This window comes from Dasypus novemcinctus, chromosome 3 (genome assembly GCF_030445035.2).
Source record: "Dasypus novemcinctus isolate mDasNov1 chromosome 3, mDasNov1.1.hap2, whole genome shotgun sequence".
Lineage (NCBI taxonomy): Eukaryota > Metazoa > Chordata > Mammalia > Cingulata > Dasypodidae > Dasypus > Dasypus novemcinctus.
Window position 1 is genome coordinate 33,239,527 of NC_080675.1, and position 12,509 is coordinate 33,252,035.

General features: G+C 46.8%; 1 protein-coding gene across 3 annotated transcripts in view; it reads right to left on the bottom strand.

Annotated features, from left to right (window-relative positions):
- Positions 1-12,509, bottom strand: part of JDP2 (Jun dimerization protein 2) — a 39,988-nt gene that overhangs the window by 19,469 nt on the left and 8,010 nt on the right. For all 3 annotated transcript variants that reach the window (XM_004455182.5, XM_004455180.5, XM_004455181.5), the window contains exon 2: positions 11,099-11,322. In XM_004455182.5, coding sequence (XP_004455239.1) covers positions 11,099-11,299 — 201 coding nt within the window. In that variant the 5' untranslated portion in view covers positions 11,300-11,322. The remainder of the gene's footprint in view (positions 1-11,098; positions 11,323-12,509) is intronic.

Genomic DNA, 12,509 nt, shown 5'->3' on the forward strand with positions numbered 1-12,509 from the left:
GTCTGTGGGCCCCCCGTGGAGTAGCGCTGATTTATACCAGAGCATTGCAAGCTGGTTTCAGCAGCAGAAGCCTCTTTCTCAAATGACACCACAAAATAGTAAATAGAAATCGACGATATTTTAGTAAATGGCTCATGATTGTAACATATACTTACAATCCATGGGAACAGTAAGATGTGTTTGGGGTGATGCAAAAAATCAGAGGTTATGTGGGATAGTTGCTGGTATATGACAGCTTCAACATCCAAATTATTCCTGTCTTCCGTTTTCCTTGCACAGAACTACCAAAAAATCCTGATTGACACAGCTCAGTAGTGACATACGGTTTTACTATACATATATATTACTATACAGATATATGTAAATAATGTTTAATCAGCCTGCTTTGCACTCTCAGGAGACTCATCAATTAAAAAGACGTAGCAGGAGGAGCTTTGTTCTGAAGTCTACCTGAACTAGGTTAACCTGGTACCAGAAGTTACCTTGCTTGTCCTCTCCAAGGTATCAGAGTTGATAACTAATGGTTATTGGCATTGCGTGGATCTAGTTTGTTGTTGTTGTTGTTCACTTTTAAAAATAGACTATACAAAATTATTCTCTTAAAATATGATCCTGGCAAGTTACTTAGTTTTTGTTGCCTGAATTACCTAACAGTGAACAGTGCAATAATAACTACCCCATAGGGTTGTTGAACAGGTGGAAGGCAATAAACGCTATAAATGCTATTTGCAAATCATGAAGTACCTTGCTCCTGTGAACCGTCTGTCCTCACTCCTCACCCAGATATCCTCACTCCTTCAAAGACCTGGACAGGTCTCTGCTGTACCAGGGGTTTCAATCAATGGCTACAAGTCAGAACCACCTGCTGGACCCACCCAGACCAACTGGATCAGAATCTCTGGGCAGCATGTCAGTATATTGTAAATGTCCCCAGGCCAGGGTTGAAAACCACTGTTCCTTCCATACATTTCCTCCAGTGTCCTACAAAATCTGCCAGGCTCCTCTCTTCGTTTCTGGATGACCACTAGCAATAAAAAGGAAAGAGGAGAAATAGCCCAAACCAGTTCCTGGCTTTTTCACTGCTGTCGGCCTAAAAAGGAGGTTTTAAGAATCATAGCTACTAATTTGGGAGTACCCACTACAAGCCAGGTTGCTGGGTATTTTATGTACATTATCCTCTTTAATTCTCCTCAGAAACCTGTGGTATAGAAATTATTCTTCCCTATTTTTAAAATGGTTTCATTGAGATAAAATTCACCTGCCATACAATTCACCCACTTAAAGTATACAGTTCAATGGCTTTTAGTATACTCAAAGTTGTATATTCATCACCAATCAACTTTAGAACATTTTCATCATCCCTAAAAGAAAACTCATACTTCTTAGACATCACCCCACTCCATCCTCCATCTCCCTATCTGGAGGCAACCAGGGTAACTGGTTCTATCTTCTGTCTCTATAGATTTGCCTGTTCTGGATATTTCATATAAATGGAATCATACAATCCTTTGGAAATGGCTTCCCTCACTTAGTATAATGTTTGCAAGTTCATCCATGCTGTAGCATGTGTCAGTACTTCACTCCTTTTGATGGCTGAGTAATAGTCCATTGTGTGGCTGCACTGCATTTTCTTTGTCCATTCACCAATTGATGGACATTTGGGTTATTTCTACTTTGAGGCTACCATGAGTGATGCTGCTATGAACATCCATGTGCGTGTTTTTGTGTGGACATATGTTTTCATTTCTCTTGGATATACAGCTAGGAGTGAAATTGCTGGGTCATGTGATAATTCTACATTAAGCCATATGAGGAACTGCCAGGCTGTTTTCCAAAGCAGCTGCCCCATTTTATATTCCCACTAGCAGTGTATGAGGATTCCAACTTTCCCACATCCTCACCAACATTAGCTATCTGTCTTTTTTATTATAGCCATCCTAGTGAGTGTGAAGTGGTATCTCATTGTGGTTTTGCTTGTATTTCCCTGATGGCTAATGATATGGGCTTCACATGGGCTTATTGGCCATTTCTGTATCTTCTTTGGAAAAATGTGTATTCAGATCCTTTGCCCATTTTTCAGTTGGGTTGTCTTTTTATTATTGCACTGTGATAGTTCTTTATATATTCTAGATACAAGTTGCTTATCAGATATATGATTTGCAAAATTTCTCTCCCATTCTGTCAATTGTCTTTTCACTTTATTATGGTGACTTTTGAAGCACAGATGTTTTTCACTTGGATAAGGCCCAGTTTAACTATTTTTCTGTTGTTGCTACTCATGCTTTTGGTATCATACCTAAGAAAACTTTTGCCAACTTGAAAGTCACAAAGACTTACCTCTATGCTTTCCTCTAAGAATTTTATCATTTGAATGCTTACATTTAGGTCTTTGATCCATTTTGTATGTGGTGTGAAGTCGGGGTTCATCCCTCCATTTTTACAAGGGAGACAATTGAAGCTCAAATGTCTAGTAACCTCTCCAAAGTCAAACAACTCCAATGGAGGGCCCTGCTTTGCTACAAAGCAGAAAGCATTTTTTACTGGGCACTGGGAAGGAGCTTGTTATCCAGAGAACGCATGTGCAACACGCTTAGGAGAGGGGACCCTGCAGTCACAGAGCAGAGCACACCGAGCCTCAGCAGGGCAGGAGGTGTGCGGTCTCCAGGGGAGACCCATGGCCTCACTCCCAGCACTTCCCCAGGCTGTCTGAATCGGTCGGTATGTCCTTCAAGTTCCCTGGGCTCTGACCCCAGGCCAAGTTGTTTTGTGCCTTTTGGGCACAGCAGAGGGGAGAGGAAGACTTGGCTGGCTCCAGAACTGTCCAGCCAGAGGAGTCTCACCCGGGAAAAGACTTTCCCAACTCCACATCATGCTGCCAGTGGATCCGAGGATGGCAGAGTAAGAGGACTGGCACCGACAGAAGAGGGCCCTTCGCAGGGCTGCTTCCAGACTGATGGTTGACGGGAATCCAGAAATGACCTCAGTGCTGCAGGAAACATGATAAGGGGTCACACAAGGCAGCTGAGGGGAAAACAGAGGGTTGAAGAGCCTTCTGATTTACAGTTTGTGATAACTGGAACTCCAGCTGCATGTAAACTGCACAAACAACCTGAAACAGGAAGAGCTGTCTGATTCCCCGAAGCCCAGGTCAGAGGCTCAACACATCGGAAAGGCCAGTCCTGTCATAAAAGATGATTCACTACAGATGGGGCCCTCCTTAATAAAGGTAGTCTACAGACACACCGCACTTTAGCCAAAAGTCAGTCATCTTTAAACATAGCTGCTCACTTAATCTTCACGATAAACTCTATGGGGAAGCAGATGTAACTCAAGTGATTGGGCTCCTGTCCACCATATAGGAGGTCCAGGGTTCAATTCCCAGGGCCTCCTGGTGAAGGCAAGCTGGCCCACATGGAGTGCTGGCCCATGCAGGAGTTCTGGCCCACGTGGAGTGCTGGCCCGTGCGAGGAGCTGGCACAGCAAGATGATGCAACAAAAAGAGACACAGATGAGAGACAATAAGAGACACAGCAGACCAGGGAGCTGAGGTGGTACAAGAGATTGAGCACCTCTCTCCCACTCCTGAAGGTCCAAGGATTGGTTCCCAACTGCCTAAACAGAAGACAAGCAGACACAGAAGAATACACAGTGAATAGACACAGAGAGCAGACAGCAAGCGCAAACTATGGAGGGGGAGGGGGGAATAAGTTAAAAAAAAATTTTTTTTAATCTTAAAAAAAAAAAAAACCAAAACTCTCTGACTTTTAGTTTCCACGTGTTACAGATGAGGAAACTGACACTCTGACCTGCTGACTTGTCCAAGGTTGGACTGGGAGTCAGAGATGCAGCCACCTCTGAACCCACAGCCTTGAACCCCAGCCTTGAGTCCCAGAGCCCAGAAACAGTCCCTCTGGTTAGGAGGCCAGGGGGGTGCCCGGCTCCCACCACACCTGGGGCGTCTCCAAACACTCAGGCCACCCACCACTTTCATGCACAAAGTACTCTCTTGGAAATAAAAACCCAAGGAACACTTTTTTAATCAATGAGAAAAATGAACTTGCCTAATCAACACATTTTACAAGCGAGTCGCAATCACATCTTTTGCTGGGTGTCTTAGTGAGTGCCAGGAATTAGGCGAAATCATTTACCCACATTAGTTCACTTAATTATTACAGCATACATAGAATTAGGCACTTTAATACACCACCTTATAAATGGAGAAACTAAGAAAAGTCCCTGAACTTTGCAGAGGTGGCTGGCTTCTGCTAAGAACACACAGATCCAGCTGAGTCCCTACCACCAAGTCTCTAGGGACCCCGCGCTAGCACAGTGTGTGTGACCAACCTATGCTGTTAACAGGCATGTCAGAAATCCTTGTAAAAGCCCAGGGTGTGGTATCAAATCAGACTCAACACCACAGGGACCAATTAAAAACCCATTCATAGCTTCCTTTAGCTATCCTTCATCTTCCCTCAAATTGAATTGTTAAGAAGAAAAAAAGCTTACAGCTTTTAAAGATGTGCTAACAGAGCGCCGGAACTAAAGTGGAAAGTCAGGATTTCAAAGATGAGTTGGGAGATTCTGTTCCAAGAAGGGACAGATTGGATCTCTCTTTCTGCCAAACAAGTATGAGACAGAAGAAGCATCTGAATCAGGGGAAAGAAGGCCAAGGCTATTCCAGAGAGCCACAAATTAAAAACCAATTATGCAATGCTTGCTAAAAAATGTCAATGTGATGCTTTTATGATTTAAATCACTAAAAACACAAGCATGCTCAGTCCAACATTTACCTGGCATATCAGCTGATTTGGGGCAGCATTTTGGACTCAGGCTTAACATGGATGAACAGCTTGGTCTCTTGTGACCAGCCTCTGGGAAGACCACCTGTGGCTGGGAGTGGACAAGACTTCCATGGCCACCCAGCAGTCCCCTGATTCAAATTCAGACTTCATCCAATGGTGAAAACCTTTTAAATGCTTCCAAAATCCTGGGAGAATTTGTGAAATTCCCAATATGAAATCCAGAAGCAGCAAAGGTCTCTTAAACAGCTCTAAAAATGGCGAGACCATGTGGAATGTGTGCAGATGTGCAGGAAGCTGCACCAAGTTGAAAGGTTGGCCCGCCACAGTATGTAAGCACTGACTATTCAAGGTCAACCCCAGGAATGCTCCCTGACAAGGATCAGAAAGGCCTACAGGGATATGAGCAGTTTAGAACCAGATACCCAAACGCATCCATGTAATCTCTGAGCTTACTAAATATCCAGGTTCCCTGGCTCTCTCGGAGATTCTGATTCCAGGAACCTGGGGTAAGGTCTGTATTTTTAAGACGTTTCCCAAATGGTTTTGATGATCACCCAACTTTGGGAATGGCTGGTTTGATTTTCCTTGGGTTCTTTTTTTCTCCCTGAAGCCGTTTAAATTCAGAACTAGAAAACAAATGGGCGGCAATGAGCTACACTTACTAGAATGGCTAAAATCTGAAACACTGACAATACCAAATGCTGATGAGGCTACAGAGCAACAGGGACTTTCATTCAGTCCAGGTAGGAATGCAAAATGGTACCAGCCACTTTGGAAGACAGTCCGGCAATTTCTTACAAAATTAAATATAGGCTTATCGTACCATCCAGCAGTTGTACTCTTAGGTATTGACCCAAATGAATTGAAAACTTGGGTCCAGTCAAAAACCTGCACACAATTGTTTACAGTGGCTTTTTTCTCTGTCCAAAATTAGAAACAACCAAGAGATCTTTTAATAGGCGAATGGATAAACAAACTGTGGTTCATCCACACAATGAAACATTGTCCAATGATAAAAAGAAGTAAGCTATTAAGCCACAACAAGACATGAAGGAACCTTAAATGCATATTGCTAAGTAAAAGAAGCCAGTTCTGAAAAGGCTGCATACTGTATAAACCTGGTTATATGACTTTCTGGAAAAGGTAAAAATTATAGAGACAGTAAAAGATCAGTGGTTGCCAGGGGTTGGTGGGGGAAGGGGGTGCATAGGTGGAGTCCAGGGCATTTTCAGGACAGTAAAACTTTCTGTTTGGTACTGTAATGGTAGATAGAAGGCATTATCATTTGCTAAAACCCATAGAACTGCACAACACAAAGCGTGAACCCTAATGCAAACTATCGACTTTAGTTAATTAAATTATCAATATTGGTTCATCAGTTGTAACAAATATACCACACTAATGCAAGATGTTAATAATAGGGCAAACTGTATGGAGGAGTGGGCAGGGGAGACAAGGACACTACTTTCCTGAGCGATTTTCTGTAAATCTAAAACGTCTCTAAAAAATAAAGTCTATTAAAAAATCAATAATGTTTTGTGGTACGAATTGAGAGATATAGAAATCAAGGGACATGGGAAACGGACTTTGGCCCAGTGGTTAGGGCATCCGTCTACCACATGGGAGGCCCGCGGTTCAAGCCCCGGGCCTCCTTGACCCATGTGGAGCTGGCCCATGCGCAGTGCTGATGCGAGCAAGGAGTGCCCTGCCACGCAGGGGTGTCCCCCACGTAGGGGAGCCCCACGCGCAAGGAGTGCGCCCATAAGGAGAGCTGCCCAGCGCGAAGAAGGGAGCAGCCTGCCGAGGAATGGCGCCGCCCACACTTCCCGTGCCGCTGACAACAACAGAAGCGGACAAAGAAACAAGACGCAGCAAAAAGACACAGAAAACAGACAACCGGGGGAGGGGAGGGGAATTAAATAAATAAAAATAAATATTTAAAAAAAAAAAAAAAAAGAAATCAAGGGACAGAAAATTTAATTGTCTTCTCAAGTTGACATAGCTCATTAATCTTCAATCCAATAACCATGTATTAAACATAGAATCCATGCAAGGCGATAAACACAGTCTGGTGGAAATAAGAAATATGATCCCTGCCCTTGGGACCAAAACACCATTCAAGAACTCAAAAGCTAGCTGTGATGCAGTCCGTGTGAACGGGACTGGGTATAAAAGAGTAGGGAGTAGTGAGGACTGTGGTGAAGTAGTAGAGTGAGCATCTGCTACTTAGCTCCAGCCTCTCATTCTCTTGTTGTATAGGAGGGTATGGCCCAACAGTGGCTAGATATTCTGGGGGCTTGTTTGTTTGTTTATTTTTTCAAAGAAGTGAGAAAGCACACATTTCCTGACTTTTAAATAAAGCAACTCATTTAACTAAAAACAAAACAAAATACCAATAACCCACTGGGAAGGCCAAACAAAATTCATTTGTAGCCTGACTCCTGCCCATGGAATGGTAGTTTACAACCACTTTCCTCAAAGGTCATCCAGTCCAACCTCCCTTGAACTTGTGAGTCCCCTCTAGAGCACTACAGAGTAGCACAGAGGGTGAGGGGGCTCATCTACCAAGTTGTTGAGTAACCGGAGGTGGGGGGTGTGTATACGTAAGGTGCTTGATGCTTTTCATCCTCTCTCTACCGAAATGCACTCCAGGCCGAGAGGAGAGATGTGGCCTTTTTCGGTCACAGTCACCCACTTGGAGATGACATGAGAAGGGCCAAAACCTTCTGGCCAATAGGGGTTGGAGAATGCAACAGTGAAGGAAGGAAAATTCTGAGAAAGCCAGGGAGGAAAGTAATACAGGTAAGGAAAGAAGGACAAAGAGGCAAGAAAGAAGCAATAACTCTAAACATCCCAGAGCCCAAAAGATAATATTCCCAGATTCCCTGGCCAACCATGAAAATGAGCAGTCTTGCCACTCTCCATCCCTTAGCCGACTTAATTTTTCTTCAAGGCACTGATCACTCCCTGACTTTTTCTATTGTATATTAATTTGTTTATTTTTGGATGCGCCCCAGCCCAGGCTACAATGTGAGCTCCAGGAGAGGGGAGGCATTGTCTGCTTTGCTCACGGTTCAAGTCCCTCGGCCTAGCACGATGCTTGACACACGGCAGGTGGTCACCAAATACCAGTCGAATGAATGGCCGGCCAGCAAGCAGGTGGCATCCAGGCGGTTAAACCTTAAAAATAATAACAGCATCACCAAGCACTTTATAATTCCCCCGATTTGTTTTTACCAGTGTGCTTCCAGCATTTGGACATGGCCTAAGAGATCGCTGGCCTCTGCAAGTTGGACAGCCCGAGAGCCAGCACAGAAAGAGCTGCCTGCAGCCGCAGCCCAGCCCACCCTCTCCGGGGCCTGGGAGGCCATGAGGCTGCAGAACTGCAGGGCTCAGCACTAATCGGGCCATGTCATCAGAATGATTGAGTGTCTGGGGCCAGGTTCATCTGGCCTCCCCAGGCCTCCCCAGGGAGTGCTGATTAGAAGTCTGGGAGTGGGTATCAAAGCCCAGGGGGCAATGCAGAGTCAAGCTGAGGCTTTGGCTCTAAAGTCAGACTGCCTGGGCTTGTTTCCAGCTCTGCGACCTTGAACCCCTCTAAACCTTGCAGACCTCATCCATAACATGGGGATAAGGACAACAATAACAATGACTTTGTAGGGTTCTGAGAGTTAAATGAGATCATGCATGCTTCATGCGTGCTGCATACATCACTCAGGGCAAGTGAGATGTGGCTATTTCTAGCATCATCACTGTCCTCATCATTCCGGCCCCAGCTCTGCCACTTTGCTGCAGTGTGACCCCGAGTGAGTCAACCTGCTTCCCTATACCTCAAATTCCTCTTCTCTAAAATGGGGACAACCTGGTCACCAGGTTTGGATGAGGAGCAAATGAGATCATGCATGTTAAACACTGAGCACAGGGCCTAGTACACAGTAACTGTTCAATAAATGTGAGCTACTATCTTACTATTCAAGAGATTCTAGTAGCCTAAAAAGCTGATTACAATCCACTAAAGACAGTTGGCCATATGCAAACAAACCTTTGGAACATAAGGGTCTTTAGCTGCAAGTATCTCTCTTCACTATATTTTTTAGTTCCTCCAAAAATTAGCACAGCCCCTGCCCCACCTTGAGCCTGACCTAGGAACCATTTAAAGGTCAGTTCCCACGGCAAGGCTGACCTTATTCAATGCCAGCACAAGGTCCGCTGCTCCATCCTGCCTCTTCGCCCCCACAAAGCTGCAGTCTGACAGCGAGGGTGAGGACATGCAAATACGCCCTAAAAAAAGGCTTGTTATTTTCACGGCTTGGATGGTGCACGTTGTGGGTGCCTGTGAGGACAGAACGTCACTGTCAGGTACAGGGCAGATGCCACCAGCTTGGGGGTGGCTGTGAAATATAAAAATACCCAACCCAAATAAAGGTCTTTTCCAAAAAAAAAAAAAAAAAGGAAGCACCTTTGGCGGGTGGGGGGAGAGGTGGTAACTGGGTCCCTACGCAAATCCCAGCTGGGCCAGCCCCTGTTCAAGGTGCCCCGCAGCCTCAGCACCCTGATGGAACTGTTCCCTGGTGGCGCTGAATGGCAATGATACTGTGGAAGGGCCCAGAGGTGGATGCTTTCATGCTCTAGGGCTGAGAAGGTGAACAGCAGAAGCCAAAAAGCAAGGATCCTCCATAAAGAAAACAGAAGGCTAAGTTAGGAAGTGCTCTCCACAGCACGGTGATCTACGAAATCGATTCAGAAGAACAACCACCGTCAGCTCTGTCTCCTGATCAACAGTCTACAGTGGGCATCGACAGTGCCCCTAATCCAGGTGTCTCAGGCTCAAATGTCTGCAGTGGGGGCCAGGCAGTTAGGGTATCTGAATGCAGCTGGTGGTGACAAACGTGAAAACAAGTGTAAGCAGAGGCAGGGAAGTAGGGCGGTGCGAGGGGCCTACGGCAAACTGGAGAGAGGCTAGATCCTGATAGTGTAGTGGCTCTCTCCAGTCCATTTAGCTGCTGCCATGCTAGAACAAGGCACCCTGTGACCAGATCTTCAGATTTTTTAAATCAAAAATTAAAACCCAAATTTTCAAAGGAAATATAGACTGAGGTTTCTTTTAAAACACGCTACAGGCCAAACAACTCATCTGAGAGCTAGAGCCAGCCCACCAATGGGCCAGTTTGCACCCCCCAGGCCAACCCCCCTGCCCCAGGAGCTCATGCCCTCCTGTCCAGTCTTTACCCCCGCGGGTGGAGTGTAAGGGGGTATAGAACAGTTGTTGCATAATATACTCAACTCTCCTCTGCCGGTACCCAGAGACTTTGCTCCACTCAACAGTCCCTCCCTCTGGAACCTCCAACCTCAGCCCCCATCTAGGACACATTAGTTTTCCTATGAATATTTCCCCCACCCCGCCTCCCCCCATTCCCCACAGAGCTGCTGCACTCTTGAAGCATCAGAGGCTTCCCCGCCCTCCCCACCCCAGTCGCCTCTCTACCTTCCATCACCATCTCCTTCTCCCTTCCAGGTGAGCCACCGCTCGGTCAGACCCCTGAAGAAATGACTCTGCTGGGGGCCCTCACTGGGGCAGGCTTCCAGGCAAACGGCTAGCCCCGAACAAGTTGGCCTGGGCCATGCACAACACTGATGCCGAACCCCGCTGGGGACTTCCACTTCTTGCCAGTCCCCAGGGAAAAGCTGCTTTTGTGCATAAAGCTTGTGAGAGCTGCAGCTGCAAGGGACCTGGGGAAGGGGGCTGGGGAGAACTCCAGGCGCGGGTCCTCTGCAGATACAATCTAAGGGAGACGAGGCCGGGTGACTTTCCTCTAAGTCGTTCAGCTCCAGGCTGGGGCCAGGGGGGTGCGGGCAAAGATGTGGCTAATAATCCTAATTTTAACAGTTAACCCAACACTGACATTCCATTATATGCTTTTCAAAGCCCATGTACATTTGTGTGATCTCCCCTGACCTTCAAAACACCCCAGAGAGATTGCCGAGGTGTCTTCACTCATTATTGTTATTATCATCCTTCTCTTGCCCCTTGAAGAACTGAAGAGACAGGTTAAGCATCCGACTCTAGCCTAGTGCTTCTCAAACGAATATGTCTAGGAATCCCTGGGAAATGCAGATTCTGAGTCAGAAGGCCTGGGATGGGGCCCGAGTTTCTGTATTTCTATCAAGTCTTCATGTGACGTGGCCGCCACTATCCTCAGACCGCGCTCGGCGCCACAAGGCTCAGGTCACACCACAGGTTAGAGGCAGAGCTGGGACTCCTCCGCCCCGGGGGCCCCCTACTCCGGGCTGCTCACCTCACTTTTCACGGGTTGGGGTCTCTTGCCCAGTTTCACCTCCAGGAAGTGCAAGGGGGCAATCATGGCCCCGATGTTGCGGATGTCGGCGTATTTCAGCTCTTCGGCCGTCAGAGCTGAGCCGGGGAGTCCGGTCAGGGGGCCGAGCCCTGGCAGAGAGCCCGCAGTCACGGAAGGGTCCCGGATCTGCCCAGGCATCATAGCAGGAGGGGCGGCAGCCCAGCCTGGAACGGGAGGGAGAAGAGCGGGACAATCGCTGTCAGCCAGGGAAGGGGCTCCACGAGGGTCTTCCCAGCACCTAGTCCCTTCTTTCACCAATGTTCCCCTCGACCCACCCTCCCACTTGCTCGCCCTGCTCCTCAGGCCAGGCTGTAAAAGAGGAAAAGCTCATCAATTAATTCCCACCAAGCTTATCCTTAGCGCTGCCACGAGTGTGAGCACTTTTTTGTTTTTTAAAGAAAGCAGGAAGCTGGCAATGCTTAACTCAATCATAGTCAACATTTATTCACGTTTACCTTCTATCTGCCCCATAAGACTGGGTCAGACCCCTTAACACCAAGGAGGACGCCAAGGCTTAGAAAGATGACTTGCTCAGTAAAAACAGTGAGGCTGGGACTTAAACTGCAACACGTTACCTCCAAAGAGAGTGAATTTTAATGGCAGAATCTCAAGCACCTTTGCACCTGTTTAAGAGGGAGCTATTTTAGGGTTGGCATGGTGCCTCCCCTCAGATCACACATCCTGGTTGTTGAGACACTCTGAATATGAGAGGAAGAAAATCAAAGTTAAAGGTGAGTGTGAGTGTGCCGGTGTCTATGAGAAAGAGACTGAGGCAAAGGAGATGGAATTACTCATCATGAGCTTTCCCAGTGGAGCCCACTACTAGAAAATTCCTCCACAGTCTCTTCATTCTCAACACAAACACATATTCTAGCTCTGCAGACACAGGAGAGTTGCAAGGAAAGGGAGAGCCAGGCATGGAAGTAGGACAGGTCAACACCAAGGTAATTCTTATTTCTTCTCTTTATTCTGGGAAGCACACGGGTAAGAAATAGTCGTTTCAAGGCAAAAATGACAGGGAAGAAAGCTTGTCTGCCAGTGAAGACTCATCTGGTCCCTTAAAGGCTCCCCATCCACCCACCCACCCACCCACACATCCTCTCACCCATCACCCACACTCTCACCTATTCACTCACCCATCACTCACCCATCCAATCACCATCCACCCACCCACCCACCCATCCATCCATCCTCTCACCCATCCACCCATCCACTCACACATCCTCTCACCCATCCACTCACCCAGTCACCCATTCACTCACCAATTCGTCCATCTGCTTATTGACCACCTACTAGGTGCCAGACACTGGGAATATGGAGATCAGATGTGCACACCCTTGGCTTTTGAGCA